At 41.0% G+C, this 22,488-nt stretch overlaps 2 protein-coding genes across 3 annotated transcripts; one reads left to right on the top strand and one right to left on the bottom strand.

The window, feature by feature from the left end:
- Positions 1–395: 395 nt before the first annotated feature.
- mapk9 (mitogen-activated protein kinase 9) lies at positions 396–19,103 on the top strand. 2 transcript variants are annotated; one of them, XM_034884186.1, is made up of 13 exons: positions 434–627; positions 6,626–6,833; positions 7,068–7,214; positions 7,886–8,015; positions 10,276–10,334; positions 10,666–10,804; positions 11,844–12,009; positions 13,652–13,723; positions 15,031–15,213; positions 15,662–15,786; positions 15,881–15,944; positions 16,529–16,600; positions 17,111–19,103. In XM_034884186.1, exons 3-13 carry the CDS (start codon positions 7,099–7,101, stop codon positions 17,245–17,247), a joined length of 1,263 nt encoding a protein of 420 aa, XP_034740077.1. In that variant the 5' UTR covers positions 434–627; positions 6,626–6,833; positions 7,068–7,098; the 3' UTR covers positions 17,248–19,103. The 2 variants fall into 2 exon arrangements, with proteins under 2 accessions (XP_034740076.1, XP_034740077.1); XM_034884185.1 differs by lacking the exon at positions 6,626–6,833 and having other exon boundaries at positions 396–627.
- On the bottom strand, positions 18,476–21,761 carry LOC117952086. Its single transcript, XM_034884187.1, has 2 exons — positions 20,535–21,761; positions 18,476–19,538 (listed from the first exon to the last, which is right to left on the bottom strand). Exons 1-2 carry the CDS (start codon positions 21,500–21,502, stop codon positions 19,301–19,303), a joined length of 1,206 nt encoding a protein of 401 aa, XP_034740078.1. The 5' UTR covers positions 21,503–21,761; the 3' UTR covers positions 18,476–19,300.
- Positions 21,762–22,488: the final 727 nt, after the last annotated feature.

The raw sequence follows: 22,488 nt of genomic DNA, 5'->3' as shown, positions 1-22,488 counted from the left end.
TTGTAGGCACTTGTACTTTATTTGGAGGGTACTTTTCACTACATTTTTCTGACAGCTAAAGTTAATTGGATACATCTTATAGTATTTCTTTCTTTCTTTCTTATTTCTTATAAATTATAAACCCTAAATGTCAATGAAGCCCTTACATGTTCAAGCATCAGTCATAATAATCCAATATATCATGTTAAAACATAATGTGTATCTTTTCTTTTGATTATGTATTTTCAATGCTGGGCTTTTTTTTATTAGGTATGCTTGCTTCAGATTACTTTTTCTACTGCTGATCCTCATATCGATAGTTTTCAACCAGTAACATCCAGAACAAAAAGTTTTTCCACGAAGTTTTTGTGGAGAAAGAAAAAAGTTAGCGCCCACGTAAACTATGCGCAATGACGTCACCCACATGGTCGCTGTGTGCTTGTTGTGGTGTTCCCTTCCTCCGCATCCGTCCCTCCGTGCTGCCGCTGGAGTAAGCCAGGAACTCGGAGAAGGTCTATCTGATCTAGCAGTCGTGACAGCCCGTTCTCCTAAACTTTTCCAAGTCTAGGTTGTGCCTGAGAGACGAAGAGAGTGTTTTATCTGTGTTTTCGATGCATAGGAGTGTCCTGGGAGCGGCGAAGGGAGAAGGTAGGTCTCTCTGCTGGTGCCGCTGCCGCCTCCTCCGCCGTATGTTGTTCGGTCAGAGCTTTCAGTTCAGCCCTGGCCCGACTACCGCATTGCTTTTGACAGAAGTGAAAAAGACAGGCAGGGTAGGCCTTGGTAACTTTGTAACGAAAATAACGCGACGTTAATTTAACCGAGGTTTATGTAAGAGTGACTAGGCTGTGTGAACCGTTGATTTCTGACTGTAAAACCACCGAGTACCAGCGGAGCTGCGGCCGCGGTGTGTCATACAAGGGTGACTTCATACCTTCGTGTGTGTATCTGTGTGTATTTTAGAGTACCGTTTGGCATGCTGCGTGTGGAAATTGGGACACATGTCAGTTTTGCATCAAGGTTATGTTATATCTTAAGGTTGTCAGTGTCCATATCTTACCCATAGACCTACGCTGATGTAGCCTACCTAAATTGAGCCAAATGAATGACATTTCAGTAGGCCGAGTAACGATATGCTCAGGTTTTTAAACCAATACCCCAGTTGCCACGAAAACAGGTGTGAACGTGATGAAAGCTAACACTAGTGCTATATTTGATTTGGCATGGTATATCAGAGCACCATACTAATCTGCCATGTCTGAAATCTGAAGCATGTCAAAGCATAAACAGGGTGACATGGGTGGTTTGAGCCGTCATTAGCCTACAGTGGGGTCAAACATATGCACAGAATAGTGCTGCAGACATAAAAGGATAACAAGATTGTTTCAAGACTAACAAAAGTGGTGTTGGCATCTTTTCCCATTAATACATGTTTAGCGTCCTCCATCCTCTCCAAGAGACACATCTCTAGACTCTAGTGCTACAGCAGCATCCTGAAAGTAGTTTTTCTCGCTCTGTGTTTTATAACTCTGCCACATGAGGATGAGTGGCTGAGTCTTCAGGCCATGCTAATCTGAGACCATAGCGAGCTCACTGAATCCCATCCAGCTCCCAACTGAGAGCCAAGGCTACGTCAGACCCCAAGGCTGCACTGGACTAAACTGGACAGTAGTCACGATGAGCTTGGCTTAATGATGGTGAAGGTCATTTCTCTTATCAACTCCTTGATAAGAGAAGTGTTGAAATGAACAAAAATCACATGCCTTCATAACTATGGAGTGAAAAGGACAAGGGAAAGAGAGGAATACGCTTGCCTTCCATCTTTTCATTCATATTTATCCTGAAGAATAAGGTGTGTGTGTGTGTGTGTGGGGGGGGCAAATACAAGTATGTCTCCTAATAATGCCACACCTTGTCAATACACTGGCAACATATTGTAATACATTGTCTTGCCATGATGAGGCATTTTTACATTTTTTTGTTTTCTATTGGTTAAGCTTATGTATTTTAATATTTGAATGATGGCACATGTGGCACGTGTTACACGCTAATCTCATTTACTAAAAGAACTTTATTTTGCATTAACTGACTGTAAGATTGAAGAGGGCTCCAAAGATTATGATAATATTTAAATTGTTTTGGTTAATTTTGAGGCAACTGTAGCTGGTAGAACATTCCAGTCCTTAACTGTAGAGTTGGTTGTCCTTAAGCAAGACTCTTACCCTTAAAGTGCTTCAGATTTAGGCTACTTGTATGGGGAAATGTTACCCGCTTTGGACAAAAGCGTATGCCAAAATTAATTAAATTTTGGGCTCTTTATTATAAAATCATAGTCTTCTTTTTTCTACAAAATATAAATTAAATTAGATTAATAATATTACAAAAGAGAAAGCAAACAGCTAGTTTTTTCCTACACAGAAAACACTTACATTAAAGTGCTTTTGTATGCAGCCTTAATAGTTTTTTGGAGGCAGAGACTGGTAATTACCTGGTAATGACGAAACCTCTGTGATCAGGCAGTTAACTGGCAGTTGACATTGTGACTGATCAGGTTTAATTAATTACAGAAATTAAAATCATGAAAATCCTTTTGATATGGTTAATTGTCCACCCTAGTATTGGATTTTCTGTGTGTGTTTGTGTGTGGTGTTTTGCCATTGTATGGGCAGGCTTTCCTTCATATACTGATGTGTTGTAGATAATGATTTTTAATGTTGCAATTAGCTGTATAATAGTCTGGATCAATGACAAATAATTTGCAGGATAATTGCTGTGCTGCCACTGTCTAACTCCGCTTTCTTCGGGAAACGACAACAAACTTTGAGCCAGCAAGCCTAATACTGAAAATGGCAATTTTTGCAGAAAATTTTGCTCGTGCAACAAGGCAGGCCTGCTTAGTTCTCTCAGTCAGTGGTTGCAAAGATTAACAAGGAATTTGTTTACGGCATTTACTATCTAAGTGGAAAGTTTTGGGACCTATTGGAGGGGATTTGCTATGGATAAAATACATACACTGGGAAAGTATGTTTACGGTTTAACCGTCCATCCAGCTAATTGCAATAGCTCACGTTACTGTATTGTATGAACAGTGAAAGCTATAGTTTCTAGTTGTAGTCACCCCCATGAGGAACTAAAAGTAATGACAACCAAACTATGTCCACATGATACAAGCCTTCCGTGAGCACACCACCCTCTTCCACGCTGTTGCTAGTAACCGAGGAGGACACGGAGGATTAAAAAAACCTGACGGACTGAATTATCTTCACTTCACTCGAGATTCTGCGCACAAACGTTGCCTGACGACACAATCTTCCAAACATACTGAGAAATACAGAGAGAGTTTTGTGGAGCTGATAGTCCTAATTAGCTTTGTAGTAGGGCTGCACGATATGAGGGAATTATCTAATTGCGGTTATTTTGACAGACAATGCGATATGATTCATGATATTGCCGAGAATGGTCATTTTTGTATCATTATTCTCATTTTCATTGAAAAATATTAAAATCTACAAAAATCTAAATCATTTATGGTTAGATGAAAGACATCGACAAAACAAAAATCTAAATGTCTTTAGTCTGTAGGATACAGTTTGTAGACCGGTTTCATTCAGAACAGTTTGACCTACTTGTAGCCTACTTGCAATTACCTAGATTTACCCCAGGGACATTAACTTTTGTCTACACTAATCAAATCCCCTTTTACACAAATTCCTCATTTAGAGATGTTCTATCCTCAATGCCTGCTGGCCAGAACTATAGCAGGTGTCTGCTGGTGTCTGTCTTGTTTTTTGAGCTTTCATGCAGTTTTCTCTACGCTGTAGTTTTTCCCAGTCAGTGTCCATATATCTGTGCTGAGTGAGTCAACTGTACATTTAGCCTAGTCGTGCCTAGCTTCGCATCAAGTGAAGGATTGTACATATGCTGCGCCTGCTGCAGCTGAAATGAGTTTTGGTTATGATTAATGGCCCTTTTATAGTGTTCTCAGGTTGATGTGTGTGTTGTGAATCAGTGCACCAGACACTAAGGTAAACAGATACTGGAGAAAAATATCAAAGTGCCACTTTTAGCCAATGCAGCCTTCAAGCTAAAACAGAAACAGTATTTTTCTCAGAGGGAATAGTGTTGCAGGAGATTTGTTGCACAAAAGTGTTCATGTGCTGTGTTGAATCTGTGGCCTGTATGTCAAGGGACATTTAGCACAGCCAAGGCCTTAGAATGTTGTTTCTGCTGCACCGGCAGTTTAAACAATTAGGTAATCAAGTGGGAAAAGCTCTGCTTTAATAATCAAATATTCATCAAGAATATATCGGTCAGTCCCTCTGTGATGAGGCCCCAGGGAAATGGCAGATGAGTGAGGGAATGTCAGGAGGAGCATAAAGAATGACAAAGCCAAGGATAATGAGGGAGAGTGAGAGAAGCACAAAGAAAGTTAAAGTCTTTGGGTGTAGTCGTGCAAGAGCCAGCTGGACGTACGACATGTGAGAAGGAGGAGACAAAGCTGGGGAGGCAGAGGAAAAAGTAGATGAGAAGGATTCATTTTTCATCTGAACAATGGCGGAGTTTCAGACCCACAACTATTACATCTTTCACATGAAAAACAACACAGAAAAGACTAAGTGTTCAAGAGAGATTTAAAACCTGGGGCTTGTAAAAGAAACTAATCATTCAGAAAAAAACAACGAAAATAAACAAAAAAACCAAGATGACAAGCAGAGACTCCGTGGGCTGAGATAACACAATCAAATGAAGTCATAAACACAGTGGGATCACTCAACAAGATGCCTTGAAATACTAGGAAAATGAACTGAATAATGAAAGGTTTGTATTTGTCGTAGCTATGCTAATATGTATGTAAAGAAGAGAGGAGAATGTTTAAGTTTCCGTGCTTGCATTTTCGGCCTTTATCTGAAGGGACAGCTGAAGACGGGGGGGAATAATAATATATCTAATAAAATAATTAACAGTATATGTAGGTTTTACTCAAATCCCCTCATTTAGGGCTGGGCCATATATCAGTATCAGAAAATGAGACTAGATAACGTCTTAGATTTTGGATATCATAATATCAGAACATGGCATGAGTGTTTTCTTTTCCTGGTTTTCCAAGCTGCCTTACAGTAAAGTGATGCCACTTTCTAAACTTACAGACCTGTTCTAGCTTTCCTATTATTTGTTTTTACCCACTTTTACCCACCAGTCATTGTATCCACATTGCTGAGGATGATTTATCACAAATCACATTCTGTGTATATTTTGTAAAATATTTACATAAGTAAATATTTATGTAAGGTTTGATTCTATACACATTGCCCAGCCCTACAGTACCTTCATTTTAGTTTTTTTCAACAATGATTGATATGCAGTATGAACAAGCGCAAAGTTGCAAGAGGGCTGTGACCATGAACGCGCATGCATCAGCGTGTGACCATCAATGCGCATGCATCAGAGTGTTCATGCACACACACACACACAAACACAACCTCGTAAATACTTGACCTCCATGCCAAATATCAGCGTCCTGAGGTGAAAGCTGTGGCCGCCAACGGGTGGGGAAATTTTTGTCGACCTACCGACAAAGCAAGCTATAGAGCTGCTGGTTGCAACTAAAAAATATATATTGACTAAGGCTTCAACCACTGATACTTGTTAATTGCTGATTTAAAATGTCAAAAATCATAATAAGTATGAACTGAAAAATTATTAAGGTTTGTTTCTTTAATCACCCGTAATGTTGATACTTCTACTTCTATTACTAATAATGATAATAATACCCAATCAGTTGATTCATTTGTCATATGTTTTATCTTTTGATAAAACAATGGCTTCAGATTTGTTTAGTATTCATTCGTAGTAGTATGATAGAAAACATATAATGTTCCCTTCCTCCACTAATTACATCAAACAAAAAGCAATAACAGTCTGTCAGTTGGTCTTATTTACTCACTGTAGCTCACTCTCTGCTTTTCTTAATGCTGTCACAGTGCTACAGCCGAGACTGAGTAGCTTTACAATTGACACAGCTTGAGGTGTTTTTTGTCTCTATTAGGTCATAACCCCTCCCCTGCTACTTCTTTCTCTTTAGCACTTTGTCTCTCTAACAAGGAAACCCGGCGAGTTTTTGTGTCCTTGTTGCCTGTCAAACAGACGAGGTTAAAATATCATACTCCATCTAGCCTGTGGCTGTTTTCTGAAGGGATGACAAACAGCTGTGACTGCTCCCTGTTGCATAGCTACACGATTGTGTGCCCTCGCCCACACACACACACACACACACACACACACACACACACACACACACACACACACACACGCATACAAACCCTGGTCAAGAAAAATACTCCTCCTTCACTTCCTGCTTGGGTAATCAATGCTAACACTGGCATTTGTTTTTTTCATGAACACAAACGCATCACGTGTTCACGTCTATTATCATGTATCAGTTACCATGTGCTCATGCCATGCACACACTTGGATGTAAATCAAAGAATAATAATCATGCTTAACCTAACTTAATGTGTGTGTGTTTGAGAGAGAGAGAGAGAGACAGAGACAGAGAGAGACAGAGACAGAGAGAGACAGAGAGAGACAGAGAGAGACAGAGAGAGAGAGAGAGAGAGAGACAGAGAGAGACAGAGAGAGAGAGAGAGAGAGAGAGTGTGCGTGTGTGTCTCGGGAACACCAAAACATTTACAGCCTCGACTTCAGCTCCAATCCTCTCCGTTGTCAGATGAACAAACTGGGCAGAAAGCTTTGTTGATAGATCGGTTGGCTTTAGATACTGGGATGAAAATAGAGGAAGTGATGCCAAGGACTGACAGATGGAACCATATTAGGCCCTGCCATTCACTGTGGATTATTGGAGTGATTCAGTGGACTGGAAAAAAAGGGTTCAAGTTCCAAGTGTAATAGCCTCATCACGCTGATGTAGGATTATTACCGTGCTATAAATTGTTTACCACTCTGCTCGCCAATTTGGAGATAGATGATTTTGTGTACAGCTTTACTTCCTGCCTGGCAGGAAGTCAGTCATGCTGTTTGGGTGTTAATCTGTTTCCCCCCCCCTCTGTATGTGTTTTGTTGGCCTTCTGCAGACAGCGCTGGTGGTCCTGACTGTTCAGCAGGATGAGTGAGGCGGACGGCCAGTTTTACAGCGTTCAGGTGGGAGACTCCACCTTCACTGTACTCAAGCGCTACCAGCAGCTCCGTGCCATCGGCTCCGGGGCCCAGGGCATTGTCTGGTAAGCTTTAAGATTAGAGAAATCCTGGTATTCCACACTGTCTGACAATAGGACATACACAGTATGTTCATTGTTTGTATTGATGTTTAACTGAGCAAAATACTCACACCCAAGACTGTGTGTGTTTTATGCCTGCATCATTGCATTAAATGTAAATATTCTAGATGTTTTACATGTAATTTTATTCAAATCATCCCAAAATCCAGAATAACACATTTGATATCTTTGAAAACTTTGTGGTGTCCACCAGAATGTCAAATATAGTAATGTAAGTTTGAGGACTGTAGGGAGTTTAATTTGTTTGTACTACTGGTAAGGCTTAAACATAGATACTTAAAAAAAAAAATTATAAATAAATACTACAACATATCTGTATTGGGTAATGTAATGCACACTTCAACCACTAGGGGCTGCAAGCAGGTCTTTTTTTTATGCTGTTTCCTCTTCTTTGGGGATTTGATTATTGATTATTTAGTGTTTAAATGACAGATAACGAAAGAATTCGCGCACCTCTTTAACCCATTTGGAAGGATAATTGACAACACTGGTAGCTAGCTTTTATCCTCTTCAAGTTAATGGTAAAAAAACAGCTTTGCTCTGTAGATGCATTTATTTTCTTTCTTGATAACTTTCTCTCTGTCTGTTCCCTCCTCTATTCAATGTGTAACCAGCTCTGCTCTAGATACAGTCCTTGGTATACCAGTGGCAGTGAAAAAGCTGTGTCGGCCATTCCAGAACCAGACCCACGCTAAGCGTGCCTACAGGGAGCTAGTGCTGCTCAAATGTGTCAATCACAAAAATGTAAGACCTATTTAATGGATATGTTTACGTTTTAAAGTCTGTCTAATTGGACCTTTTGTTGATCCTTGACTTAAAATGGAACACACAAAACATTAAAGCGCCCATATTATGCTCATTTTCAGGTTCATAATTGTATTTTGAGGTTGTATTAGAATAGGTTTATATGATTTCATTTTCAAAAAACACCATATCTTTGTTGTACTACACATTGCTGCAGATCCTGTTTTCACCCTTTGTGTTTAGGTCTCTGTTATAGCTACAGAGTAAGACATCTCACTGCTTTACTATCTTTGTAGGGAGTTGCACATTAGCTAGGTAATGAGAACATTAGCTAGCTAATGTTTCTCAAACTTTGGTCAGTACAAGGCAGGTTTAGCTGGGAACCTTCTTCTAAATGAGGGCCACTTGTGGAATACCTGGAGAACAGGGAAATGTAACTAGTTCTTTTGTAGATTATGGTGAACTAGGGTGTGTTGGAGCTGTGTTTTCCCATTGAGAACAATGCTAATCTAGCATGCCAGAGCTAGCATACTACGGTTAGCCACCTCGTCTCACCTCGATACATAGAAAGCCGTGCAGATTTTGAACAGCTCACCCGGAGACTGAAGGTAGAGGACATTCAGAAATCCAAGTTTGTAAGTGTGTGGACGCACCAGAGACACAATATAGCACCCCAAAAGAATAGAAAACAGTACATGACCAAAATGCTTGTGCATTTTGTGCAAGCAATTCTACAGTTTGTTTAACAGAGTGATTGCCGTTGGGACAAACCTGTTTTCATATCTTGTAGTTCTGCAACCAGGGAATTTAAGCCTCTGTCCAAAAGGGAGATACTGGATTTCCCTATTCAAAGGGTGTAGGCTGTCCTCTAAGATGGCCATAGTTACCTGCTGTAGTTGTTTAGCATACAGGGATGTCGGGTGCAGCTGGGACTCCCCAGTCAGCTCACTTGACTATTTTACATTTTTTATTTGATTTAGGCGATTCTTGTGCTTAATTGAAACACACCCAAACCATGAAACTAAGGAGAAACATAAGATGGATTCAAAAAAGGTATGATAAAATAATGTCATTATGGTCTTTTCTGTATGAAAATGGTACAATTTACTCAAGTAGTACAGGCACTGTGGTCCTTTTTTACAGACAGCTTCACAATTCTCCTGGAATTTTTTTTTAGAGTTTTACCAAAATCAGTGAACACATCCTTTGTTTTGGATATGTTCAATTGAAGTATTGAGGAGTCAATTGAGTATGACTCCTTACACCATTGGACAAAGTCTTCAATTTTTGGTCCACAGCCTCTGTCATTTTTATGGAGCAGACTCACTGTGATGGAGTCATCCGCATATTTATTGATGGTCATGTTTAATTATTTGCGCTGCATAGAATGAACAGAAGGGGTGAAAGTACGCACCCTTGTGGTGAACTTGTAGAAGAGCAAAGCTGACCAGACAGAGCTCAGTTCACCCTTACTCTCTGTGTCCTGTTTGTCAAAAAATCCAAAATCTAGCCTTGTGTCTTTCCAACGTAAGTCATAAGGGTCAAAATCCACTGTCCTTGTGTGTGCTGAACTGCAATGGAGGGATAGTAACACAAAGAAGTAACTCTTTACTAAAACACTGTAAATTTGGAAGATACCAACTTGATTTGGTTTTGTCTAAAGTCTGATATTAGTCTCAAGTTTGGAATATATTTTTGATTTCAATGTTCATATGAGCACCTGACAATGGACAGACTCGAAAACTATCCTTTGATGTCAGCTCTTTTTCCTACCCTTTCGAATATGTGCCATACTGGATGTCTGATACAGAAATATCACTGTATTGTACCATAATAAATCAGTTAAAAGTTTTTATTTCATACATTTTGCAAAGCAGTTCAAAACAGCTGGCTGTCAAATTTAAAATGTAGCTTGTGTCCTCACATCTTCTCATGTATTGTTTCATAAGACACTTTCTGATTTAAGAATTGCATCCCTTCCAATTTAGTTTGGCTAATGGGATTTACAGTAGGACTGGACTATGACTGGCTGTACGAAGACTTTTATTGTCTGTTCTAAGAAATATTGAAACAATGTACAAATCTGAGAAAAAGAAAGGGTCAGCTTGCTGCCATGTGAATTTAATTTCTTTATCAAAGTGAGAGAATCCAGACAATCCTACTTGAGGCCTCGGCCCTCCGTTGGCTAGTTCTCCACAGTTAAGTGGATGTAGATGGGAGAGTAACAGAACGGACTAATGACCTGTCTCTCTGCTTGCAGATCATCCGTCTAATCAATGTCTTCACGCCTCAGAAGTCTTTGGAGGAATTCCAGGATCTGTGAGTGGCTGTAGTGTTTTTTTTGGCTGTAACATGCTACATCAGTGCTTTCTGTAGGATTCAGAGATTTTAGCTGCAGCTAGCATTTAACCACCATCCCTCAATTTACCTGACAACCTCTTCTATTGCACTGTGTTGCTTTTATATGTTCTCTTTGCTTTAATTGCTACTATGTGTTTGACGCTGTCTCCTTAGGAACTCCTTTACTATCTTTTCTGCCTATTTTTCTGACCATTCCTCTTTTAATCTTTTACCATTTGCATCTTTTATCTACCATTTTGACATTTTGTATCCCTACTTCACTTGCTTTCATTCCTTCCATGGCTTTTAGGTATCTAGTGATGGAGTTGATGGATGCCAGCCTGTGCCAGGTGATTCACATGGACTTGGACCATGAGCGAATGTCCTATCTGCTCTACCAGATCCTCTGTGGCATCCGGCACCTGCACTCCGCTGGCATCATCCACAGGGTAACAGGACGAGTAGTAATTGTGTTGGGGGCTAAATGTGGATAAGACAGTAATATTATTGTTAAAATTCTTGTTGGTTGTTTTGCCAGCCAGCTCTGTTGCACCTGTAACCACGCCCACGAGTGCTTGTCGTGCTTTGCGTGGTTTTGATGCTGCAGACGCGCAGCCAGGGAGAAATCTTCTCCAAGCTAACATAAAGGTTGCTTCTTTCTCCATTTCAGTGCAAAATAACACACACAAAGAGAAATGATGGGATGATAATGTAGTAAGAGAAGAAAAGGCCTAAGTAAAAACATTTGGGTTGTTGGTGTACTGGCACACCCTGAACACTTGGACATCACTGATGTGAGGCGATGTGGTAAACGGCTAGGCTTCAGGTTTTCAGCTGGTGTTCATTTGCTCATTAACTAGCTATTCAATCAAGTATCCAGTCCTAAATATTTATTGCCATGTGACATTAGATAATTTCAACTCTTTAAAAAAAATCTGTTTTTTCCAGGAGTTCTTCATGAGCAAAGGATCATGTCTCCTGATTCAAAAATTACATTTTTAAAGCTATAATGCGTAGTTTCTGTCGCCCCCATGAGGAATTCTAGGTAATGACAACAAAACTGTCGGTACATCCACATGATACAAGCCTTCCGTGATTACGCCCCCACTCCTCCTCCACGCACTTGCTATTAGCCACGGAGGACACAGAGGATTAAAAAAAAAAATTATTGGCTCTTCAGAACAGATAATTATCGTCACTCCAGTTTCCACGTGAGAAAGTCACCGGACGCCACAATCTCCTGAACTCATTTGGCAATAACTTATAACAGAGATTATAAGAGAGATTTATTAATATCAAAACGTTACGCACTAAAGCTTTAATTTAAGGAGGTAGAGGTCTTTAACCCATGCGTTTACCGTTAGATGCTATTTCTCCAAAACAAACGTCTTTCTCCAGCAACCATCTGTAAAGGAAATATATTCCCTTAAGAGTAATGTTTTTGGATGTGAATGTTTCTCTGGATTTATAGATTTTCTCTCCCCTTAGGACCTGAAGCCCAGTAACATTGTGGTGAAGTCAGATTGCACTCTAAAGATCTTGGATTTTGGCCTGGCTCGGACTGCCTGCACTAACTTCATGATGACCCCTTACGTTGTGACCAGATACTACCGCGCGCCAGAGGTCATACTGGGCATGAAGTATAAGGAGAATGGTAAGGACAGACAAGCACCATTCTCACAACGCTAATTTGAAAGATCCTATATCTAGGGCTGGGTACCGAATTCAATACTTTTTAGGCAGCAACCAAATTTTTTCTGAAGTATCGAATATTGAAAAATGGCTGGTCATTCAATACCCAATTTCAATACCTAAGGAGTAAATCTCATCAGCGTCAGTAAGCCAATGAGCATGCAGCATTCTTCTACCAAGATCCAATCATGTTTGTGATTGATTGGCTGTTTAGTGGTAAACGTTATAGAGTCACACAGGAAAAACATTACATTACGCACGGAGAAAAATGTGTGTTTGCATAGTAGGAGCTGAAAAAGAAATTAAAAGATTTGTGCCGTAAGGTTCTAATTTCTTTTGTTTCCTAAAATTTCTATTAAAAAAAATTATTGTTAAGGAAGCAATATCAAATTCACTGTATTGTTATTGGTACCGGGATTGAAAATCTTCAAACCATACCCGTCCCTTTTTCTATCTTTAAAATGAGAGGAATAGATGAAGGACTAAAGCACCACTCCTAATACCACATTAACATATAAAGCTGCTCTGTTTTGTTATCAACAAAGGTACTGTGATAATTTGATTAACATGACATTATTTCTCAATGTAATATACACATATATATGTAAAATAATCAGTTCAGAAATGATAAATACTTTAACACAACGGTGGATCTTCCCTGGAACTTGTCCTTATTTAATCACATATTCAGCTTTGTGAGCTGATAACAGTTTTATTTCTCTGTCCAATGCTCCATTAATTTTTTTTAATTAAAACAAAAAGCCATGACAATTGGTTGATACTGGCATTCATTAGAATCTTGTCAGCTAGTTTGCACACAAAAAAAACTGATCATAACGCAGAGAAAAGCATAAGGTTTGCGATACAAAGCAGCATTTGAGGAAACAGAGACGGCCATTAGCTGTTAGTCCCAAGTCATTACATAGAGGTTGAATTAGAAACAGGAAGTAAGACTCCAAAGAGACTTGACAGGCTTTCATCTGGCCTGGCCTAACAGGGAAACAGTTTTTTGCCAAGTCCAGAGTGTAACTACCCTGTTAAAGCAATCACAATGAATGGTGTAACCTGTCCAAAGTTTCAATTTAGGATTAATGCAGTGTGTTTGTAGACTTTACCTAAATGAAATTACCAGGATGATCTGGAGACGTTAACAAAGCGCAGAGACCTTTCAGCTTTAGTGAAACTGAAATAGAGGGAAGAGAGGAGTTAATCGCTGTTTGCCACACAACTCTAAGAGAAAGAGAGACAAACTCCATACATCCTACTCTGCCACGCGCGCACACAGGGAAAGTCATGAAGAGAGGAACAGCTGTGTAAACTGATAAGCAGAGCTGCAGAGGCGAGGAGAAAGGCCTGAAAGGCTGCATCTGGTTTTCAAGTCATACAGAGAGAAGAAAGCCAGCATTAAGATGAGTATGATGAAAGCATCAGGCCACGGCACAGCTAGAGGATTGACCAAAATAACGAGAGCTAGTGTTCTGCATTTCAATGTTTGTCATTGAAAAGTTAAACCATGTAACTGCAACATCTGTGGTGTCATTTTGCTGTGTACATGCATTATATTACGTGTTTGGTGTGTGTGTGTGTGTGTTCTCTGTTCCCAGTGGACATCTGGTCAGTGGGGTGCATCATGGGAGAGATGGTTAAGGGCAGCGTTATCTTCCAGGGCACCGACCGTATCCTTTAACACTCTCACTGTCTCTGATGTGTTCCACTTCTTCCCTCTTTTACCCTCCATCAAACCTCCATTTGACACAAAGTATATCATTCATCTTGACAATTTTCTTTTCTTGTAGTTTTCCTCAGACATTTGCCACCAATGCCCTCTAAACATAAGCTTTTGAATGGAAACATGAAAGATTTCCAGCACAACCCAATTTAATCGGAAAGCATTTTGTGTTCCCTGCCCTCTCTAATGGTTATGAATATGTGCAGTTGTTTTTACAGATAGCAGTAATCCACCTAATTGATAAAGGAAATCAAAATGAAGCAACTCAAATCATTTGCATTTATATTGGCCATTTTTCTGTTTCAAATGAGTTTTGTCACCTCTTCCCTCGCCAGCTCCTTTCAGTGGCACTGTCCATTTGCACCTGAGTGGCTGAGAATGGATCTAGGGCCAATGGGATTCTGGGATAGATTGCTTTTTATCGGGGGACGTAACAGCCTTTTACTGCAATACTTACTGCAAGAACGCTGAACGTGCATATCTACATTCTTTTGTGGTTTTTAAATGTCTTACCAACTATTGAATAGATTGCCATCAAATGTAATGTACATATTCATTTTGTTTTCCCCCAGAATTAAATGTAATAGCTTTGGTAATCCTACTGCCATTATCAAGTTTAAATCTGTCCAATACTTTAGTTTACAATCAAAACTAACATCCCCACCAAACCTCAACTGTAGTTTGTGTTTTGTGCTCATTGGCAAATGTTATAATTCTAACATGCTAAACTAAGATGGTTAACATCAGACTGATCTCATGAAATGGCGTATGTATGACACGCCAATATGTATGCCATCATTACCGTGTTATCAAGACACCTACTCCCTTTTTAGTGTGTATATCAATGCCGTTTGCTATCCATTGACTTACATTACCTTGCGATTGCGTGTGAATTTACACTGTAGTATGAAAGGACGAAAATCCCTTGACAAAAGTTGAATGGGAAGGTGGATGGGTAAAACACAGGAATTTCACAGAGGAGACCGGGCAAGTAGCTATAACATGGCAAGTGGCATGTATATGTACGCCCACTGTATGCAGCGTAGACACACACGCGGATAGCTCAAAATGCGGACAGATAACACGCCACTTGGCATAAGAAAGTTGGCGTGTATACGTACGCGAAGTCGTGATTGCCGCAAAGTGCAACAATTTCATGCATGTGTCCCTTGATTCCATGCTTGAGCTCATTTTCTGACAGATGTACGTGCCCATAATGCAGCTGAGTTCTCCCTAACAAGCGTCTTTATCCAGACATCGACCAGTGGAATAAGGTGATCGAGGTTCTGGGCACACCCAGTCTGGAGTTTATGAACCGACTGATGGAGACCGTGAGGAACTATGTGATGAACAAGCCGCAGTATCCTGGCGTCTGCTTTGACGAGCTTTTTCCAGACTGGGCCTTTCCTTCTGACTCAGAACATGACAAACTGAAGAGTAAGAACTTTGGACACTAAAATGCAGTTGTTTGACTTAACTTGAAATGCTTATAGTTACAGTTCCCTAGAATAGACACTTTAGAGGATTGTCAAATGTCATGGTTTTTAAATCTCTTTCCAAGGACTCATAGGCCATATTAATGGATGGTAGTCAAAGGCGTTTGTCTGCAGTATATTGATGCAACGAGACATTTGCAGACAAAATTGCAGGGACCCGGAGGCTGAAAAGTGGATCCCTTATACAACTAGTTCAGAGAATGACCATGCAGGTCAAAAGTTGCCCTGCCCTAATTTGCGGCATTTAAAGTTCACGTCACTGAAACAAGAGAACACATCTCGACATTCCCAACAACAGAAGGGGAAGCAATCAGTTCTCATAAAGACCACTTAAATAAAGTGATGTGATGCGCCTGTTTCCATAGTAACAATGCCCTTTTCCATAACAGCAGGTCAAGCACGGGACCTGCTGTCCAAAATGCTGGTCATTGATCCGGAGTGCCGCATCTCGGTAGAAGAAGCCCTCAATCACCCGTACATTCACGTGTGGTACGACCCTGGCGAGGCCGACGCGGTGAGGAGCCTGTTCCAGTGGTGGTTCACTTGATCAGTGCGGCGGCTGGTTGTGTGTCACCATGCTGATATATGTATTTCCCTTTGTTTCGCAGCCCCCTCCCCAGATTTCAGATAAGCAGCTGGAAGAGAGAGAGCACTCCATCGAGCAATGGAAAGGTAGGATGCACTGCCCTCTAGGGAAATCTGTCAGCATTGCAGTTACAGGAAAGTAAACCTAACCTTATTAACCCTATCACCCTTTTTCCTCGCCACTGTCGCACTGTTGCTTGCTCTGGAGGAGACTACTAGAACTGTTGGGTCCTTGTAAATTCTGGAGTGTGGTCTATCTGTATAGTGTCTTGAGATAACTCTTGTTATGAATTGATACTATAAATAAAATTGAATTGAATTGAATCACGTTTCTCCCATATCTATATGTAGATGTACTATACACATGATGTGTGTAAGCAAAAAAAAAATCCCATTTGTCAGTGTGTCGAATAGACGGTTAAAAATAAAGGTCAAAACACTGCCAAAGCCATTGTATAAAACCAGGAAATAAAGATTATAAAGTTTAAGGTAAAGAACATATAATAGCACCAATTATGAGGAATTGATGACATTTCTAAGAGCTGATGGAATGACCATAGTTAATTAAAACCTATTTCCCTAATGTTTATTTACCTGGACCTTTTTTAAAGGCTACATTCTAAGTACAGATTACCCAATGACAGCACCAAACATTTTCTGCTTTTCTACAGAACTCATTTATGAAGAGGTGATTGATTGGGAAGAGAGGAACAAGAATGGACTGATGAAAGAAGACTGCTCAGGTACGTACATGCATTATCCTACTAGTGAGTGGTGTTGGACCATAATTAGCTTAATATTGGTTTTCTGAAATTTCTCATTGTGGACAGGTCTGTCTCACAAAAGATTTTATTTTTATTTTTATTTTGAAAGAAATGCACGTATTAAAGGACAAATCCAGCGCAAAATGAACCTTAGGGTTAACAACCCATGTATCTGGGATATGTTTTCATGCTATTTGAATGTGACCAGTTTTATCACAAACTGCTAATTAGCTTATAACACTAGTCGCATGGGCACGGGTAAGGTAAAAAATAAATTTCTATTTCTATACCACTAACAAGGCTCAAAATATTACGTGACTGTTTTGCCAAGACGGCGCCTGCCTGTATACACGAGCGGCACTGTCTTTATAAATTATCTTTTTAATAAACTGTACACTTACAAAGTTCTCAGTGCTTGAGTTTACCTGTAGGAACCCTCATTATGCTACATTTTGTGTGTGTGTGTGTGTGTGTGTGTGTGTGTGTCAGATGCGGTGTCGGGTTCAGCCTCCCAGTCGTCTTCAGCCAACGACATCTCATCCATGTCCACGGAGCACACCCTGGCGTCGGACACGGACAGCAGCAGCATCGACACGCTGACGGGACCGCTGGATGAGAGTCAGTGAACACCGTCCATGGCCACATGTGTTTGCCTGTCTGCCTGCCTCAGTCCTCCCCTCACATTTACAATATCCAAATTTTGATCAATCACCGTCCTTTCTTCTCATTAATCCACACACACATTTTCTGAATTTATTTTCTCCTGTGTTTTTTATTTCCTCTTTAACCTCCATGAATAGGTCTATTTTTCTATTTTCTTTCTGTGTGTGATCTGGGTGATCTTGTTGAACCTCTTCAACATCCGTTTTGGGCTAAGGTCAAAGCTATCTAATCCATCTGTATGGTCAAAGGTTTGTCTTTCTCTTTGTTGATATTGTTTACCTTCATCAAGTACTTATGCATATTGATTTTCAGGTTACCAGGGATAGGTTGGGGATTGTTATTTCTTCCGTATGTCTGTATTTTTAATAGTTTTATTTTTTTAAGCAAATATTGCGTTGAGACCAGAGGTTATCAAATTAGAGCAGACACACGCTGAACATAGCCCACAGCTGCCAGCTGCTCTCATGCATGTGACGCCAATACGAACAAAAGCTTGCCATAAGTCGACCGCACCAACCATCTGATGTCCATCTGGTGATCAAACAATAATCCAAAGTTTGATGGATCCTTTAGCTAGTGCGCAGTATTGCACATCTCCACAGTGGTGCATTCTCCATTGTGTTTTTTTTTTTTTTAATGAATTGCTTCGAGTGACATGGATTTTAAGCTTTCCTCCTGACAGCTAGGGGAAGCTTGGGTTGCAGTGTTACATTTCTATTTCCTGATACTATGTACTGTATGTAAAGATGACATAATGTGACACTAATAGATAAGGTGTGCTTATTTTGATTATCTATAGAACATCATATTGCACCCACATTTGGACATAAGGTACTGACTAACAATGTGTATATCAAAAGAACATAATCTTGTAAATTTGCAGGTGGCAAAAAGATACATCTAGTTTTCATTTTTGTGTTTGTTTGTTAAGGCCCTTGTAAAATAAGCCTCTTGTCGAAGCATTTCATTGACAAATTAGTGAACTGGCTGACCTTTTCTAAACCATTCCATTAGTATGAGATCTGATATCTAGTCGGACACATGTAAAAGCAGTAAAACACAAATAATTGTGTCAGCTTGCATGAAGGCATTAAAGACGCTGATAAGATACCGTAGTTCTTGTTATAATATTCTTACAGTACCTTGATGTTCTTGGTTCTGAAAGTTTCATGCAGATGTTGTATTTTTTTCGCCTTGTAAGCCTATGTGTGTGTGTTTGTTTAAAAAAATGTACTGTGCAGCGTTTTCCTTCATTATCTTCTTTCAGTCATCCTTTAAAGACAGCAGTCTGGTTGGAATGGCAAAGTATATGGAGGAAGATGGGGTGTCGACAGAAAGCAGACATGTTGTGGTTAAAAATGAGGATGTGGCTGTGGGATCCTGAATGGAAATCTGGACCTTGGAATTACAGATGGACACTTAAAAGATGAGAGAAATAGACTGGAGCTGCTTTTTGCAGAACTGATTCCATAGTACGATGGACATGCAGAATTATGACACTATGGAGTCACTGAGGACTTTATTGTTGTACACTATATTTTCCTTTTTAAAACCCATGACCACCTTCTTTCAGTCATGCCTTAAATGACCCGTGGAGTGGCACATTTACTCCAACAAATCTTATCAAATAAGGATGTTCAGAACCTCTTACAATGTTTCAAACAGAAAAAGCTCTATTGCATACACTGTTCATCTCACAGTTTCGTTCAGTTTATCTCACCTTTTTTTCCAGAGATGTCCTGTGTGAAGGCAATGACCACAATATAATCACCTGGCCAACATCGTTTCGCCCTAAGCTAATAAAGTGGACATCAGTGATCGTTTTCTTTCAGAGATGTCTTCTTAGAATAACTAAGAATAAAATAGAAACCACATCTTTTTCCTAATATTCCATGTAGATAGGATCATGTAGTTTGTTACTATCTAGAGTTTAAAGATTAGCCAGTCTTGTGCCCTTTTTCTCCTTTTTTGCAAAACACGGTTCATATCATCACACACAATTCATGTATTATTTTCTCAAAAACTCTTGACGATATATTCTGTCTTCTTGGCTTCATTGTTGAGCTCTCCGAAGGTGTCAAAGAACTGATCCATCTCTTTCTGCAGAGTTGCATTGCGTAGTTCTGCGGCGGCCCGGGTCATTTCAGACTCCGTGATCTTAGCGTGGACAGCCTGGTACCAGTGCCGCTGCTGTGTGAGGTTTGTTTTCAACCGAACAACCTCCACCTGCAGCTCCTCATTTCTTTGCTCTAGGCTGATGGGAAAGACACAAGGAAGAAAAAGGGGAAAGCTACGATGAAAATGATGAGGTGTATGTGAAAGGCTGAAGACGGGGTAAGGCTTTTTTACTGCTGAACAGGAGTGAAAGAAGAAGTCAGCCTGTTTTTAGTTTGGTTTTAGTAGGTTTAATTTGTGAGGTCTGATATGGTTTAAAGAGGTGGCTGGGTGAAATTGGAAAATTAAATCTATCTCTTTGCTGTGCTCTATGTTAAGCTAAAAGAATTATCCTTTTCTTCTTTTACTTTCCAACCAGTACCAGTGACCTTACACTGAGACTTGCTCTATCTATATCAGTAATAAATGAGGTATGTGTTGTGTCTAGGTCAGCAGCATGGCCCCTTAAATTAGCTCTCTTTCCAGTGCCATTGGCTGTTTCTATAGGTCAACCACACAGGATATGCTTGTTTTTTTTTCTATTAAAATCTAACCGCTTTCATTGAAACCGGAAACATTGTGAATGTGTTTATAGGGTCAGTGGGAAAGAACATAAATAACATGACATCCAAGTTATTAACATAAAATATGTGATACATTGAGAATTCCACAGTAGACAGAAAACATAAACAAAATTAAAATAATTAGGGCTTAATTAGTAACAATCGTAGGGCTGCCTATGTTGGGACAGACTAAAGGAACTAATTACAGGTCTCTGTTGGCTTTGAGCTAAACAGGATATAGGGTGAAGCTCGGGGTCAACCGAGTGGAACAGAGCAGCACAGCTGAGTGGACAAACACACTTTGTGGGCCTGGGAACATCGTGTCACACTCCCCGGGAAACACACCAAGGGCTGGGAAAATCTCATAGGCAAGTCAGTGAACTGGAAGTTGAATTCTGAAGCCGAGAGCATAAGCGCATAAAATGTAGGACATTTAATGTGTCCTTTACATGATGTGCGTAATCTCTGTACCATGAGTACATGTATGTGTGCTGTGTAGTTTGAAATGCAAGGCAAAACATAATGAACATTACCTGAGTATTCGTGCCTCGTACTCCTCCCTCTGTCTGACTATTTGCTGTTGGAGACTAGTGAGGACACTGCGGAGGGCACTGGCGGAGGGGTCTGCCAGGGGAACGGGGGGAGGCACCCTGGGAGACCAGGATGGCTGCTGGGCTTCCGCTGGGGGCCACAGAACCTGGCCCCCAGCTTGGGATAGCTGAGGGGAACTTGCTGTAAGATGTGGATGTGGGTGAGGCATTGGGTCCTTCTGCTTAAATCCACAGGATCCCGAGTCCAGCTGTAGCTCCTTGTCATGCTTCTTGTCCTGGACTGGATTGTGGTCCTGGTTACTGGAACCGCTTTCAGCGAGGATGATCTCACAAGAGGACCAGGTGCTTTTGTCCTCACTCGCTCCCTCGATGTCCATCAGTCCCTGGATCTGCTCAGGGGCTAACGCTTTGTACATCTGCTCCTGCCAGTGCTCCTGGAAGCTCGTTTCCATGTCAAAGACCTCTTGGAGGCTGTTGGGGGTGACAGCGTCTGGAAGGTTGTCATACAGAGAGAGAGCACTCCTGTGCTCCTCGCTCTGGGATGGAGTGGGGCTCTGGTTCAGAGGAGCTCTGTCTTCAACTCCCCAGCTACCTATCTGTTCTCCTCTCTCTCCTCCTCTTGCTCTGTGAACGCCTGGACCCAGCTCTGCTTCCCAGCCCTGTCTTCCCAGGCCTCCTCTCCAGCTGCAGTAGCTGTGATCTGGCCATGTGCCAGTCCCTCTTTCCCCAGCGACCAGTGTGGGAACCTTAGCCACAGCTGGGGCCAAACCAGGCTGAGGGCTGCAGGGGCCTGGGAGTCTGGTTACAGCCGGGCACACAACCCTACTCTCCATATCCTTTTCCCTGGCCCTCCCTGGCTGGGCAAAAGGTGGGCAGTTGTCGTACAGGGGGTCCGTGGAGCAGGAGCTGGCTGTGGTTGGGGTCTCAGTAGTAAGACAGTTCATCTCCATGATCCAATCAGGCACATGGGGGTGCTGAAAGCCTTAGATAACTGCCCTCCCCTTGTCTGCCTGCTGCAACTTGGGATTTAAGTCTTTAGTTGTGGATTTGTGAGCGTGCTATTGAGCCTCCCCTGTGCCAAGTGCTGATGTGTCGTGGGGAGAGGAAGGGGTAGCAGCCTTCCTCCCCTTTGGCTGCCTGTGCCCTTGAAGCTGCTGCCTAATGGCAGACAGGTTGTAGTCCATGTGTGTGTCTTTAAGCAGGACTGACATCAGCTGTTGCTTTAGCTGATCTTCCGAGGGAGGGCCCAGGGTGTAATATAGTCTGGCTCATTCCTAAAGACAGTCACACATAAATGGAACCACAGAAATAGACAGTGGCCATGGGCGCAAAGTATGAAGCACACACAATTAACCCCATAATCTGCACTCATTTTTCAAAAACACATAAAGCTTTGCACTTAAATACTTGATGCAATATAAAAATGTAAACTGTATGGTGCTTATAGGATTACATGGACTTATTACCTTGGCTCGGCCATTGATTTTCCTTCTCTGTTTTAATGCACTTTGTCTGCATTAACACTGTAGGTCGGATGTGTAAACAGCCACGTGCTTGTACTGTAGACAGAGTTCACCCCACAGAATCTGCTGCAGTGCATCACTTATCACCTATCTTTGAGAGCCGCTCAGAGTTAAACCATTGAAATGCTGTCAACAACAGGAGCCAGGTGATAAATCCTATAGGATCAAATCATGGAGGTTATGGATTTAACCAACACTGTATGGCAGAAAGGAAACTTGTGTTTTTGTGTGTTTTTTATCAGGGTTGCAAGTGGAGGACACAAAAAGGGATAAAAGGTAGAATTTGCATAGGAGAGAGAAAAGAAATAAGACTCAAATCCTTACCCGTGTCATGGTCAGTGTGTCTTAAAACCACAAGGTGGCGCTATAGTCAACATTTTGAAAAGCCTCTAGTGTCAATAGGCGGTTCACCT

The sequence above is a fragment of the Etheostoma cragini genome, chromosome 10 (genome assembly GCF_013103735.1).
Source record: "Etheostoma cragini isolate CJK2018 chromosome 10, CSU_Ecrag_1.0, whole genome shotgun sequence".
NCBI classification, from domain to species: Eukaryota; Metazoa; Chordata; class Actinopteri; order Perciformes; family Percidae; genus Etheostoma; species Etheostoma cragini.
The sequence above is the reverse complement of the archived record's forward strand: the minus strand, read 5'-3'. Positions and strand labels throughout refer to the sequence as shown.

What these genes read in the sequence shown, in the direction of transcription:
- mapk9 (XM_034884185.1), top strand. Translation starts at nt 7,099, where the DNA reads ATGAGTGAGGCGGACGGCCAGTTTTACAGCGTTCAGGTGGGAGACTCC. An exon ending in TTGGAGGAATTCCAGGATCT is followed by an intron (nt 10,335 to 10,665) that starts GTGAGTGGCTGT and finishes CATGGCTTTTAG; the next exon opens with GTATCTAGTGATGGAGTTGA. An exon ending in CTCCATCGAGCAATGGAAAG is followed by an intron (nt 15,945 to 16,528) that starts GTAGGATGCACT and finishes GCTTTTCTACAG; the next exon opens with AACTCATTTATGAAGAGGTG.
- LOC117952086 (XM_034884187.1), bottom strand. Translation starts at nt 21,502, where the DNA reads ATGGAGATGAACTGTCTTACTACTGAGACCCCAACCACAGCCAGCTCC. An exon ending in TACGAGGCACGAATACTCAG is followed by an intron (nt 19,539 to 20,534) that starts GTAATGTTCATT and finishes CTTTCCCATCAG; the next exon opens with CCTAGAGCAAAGAAATGAGG.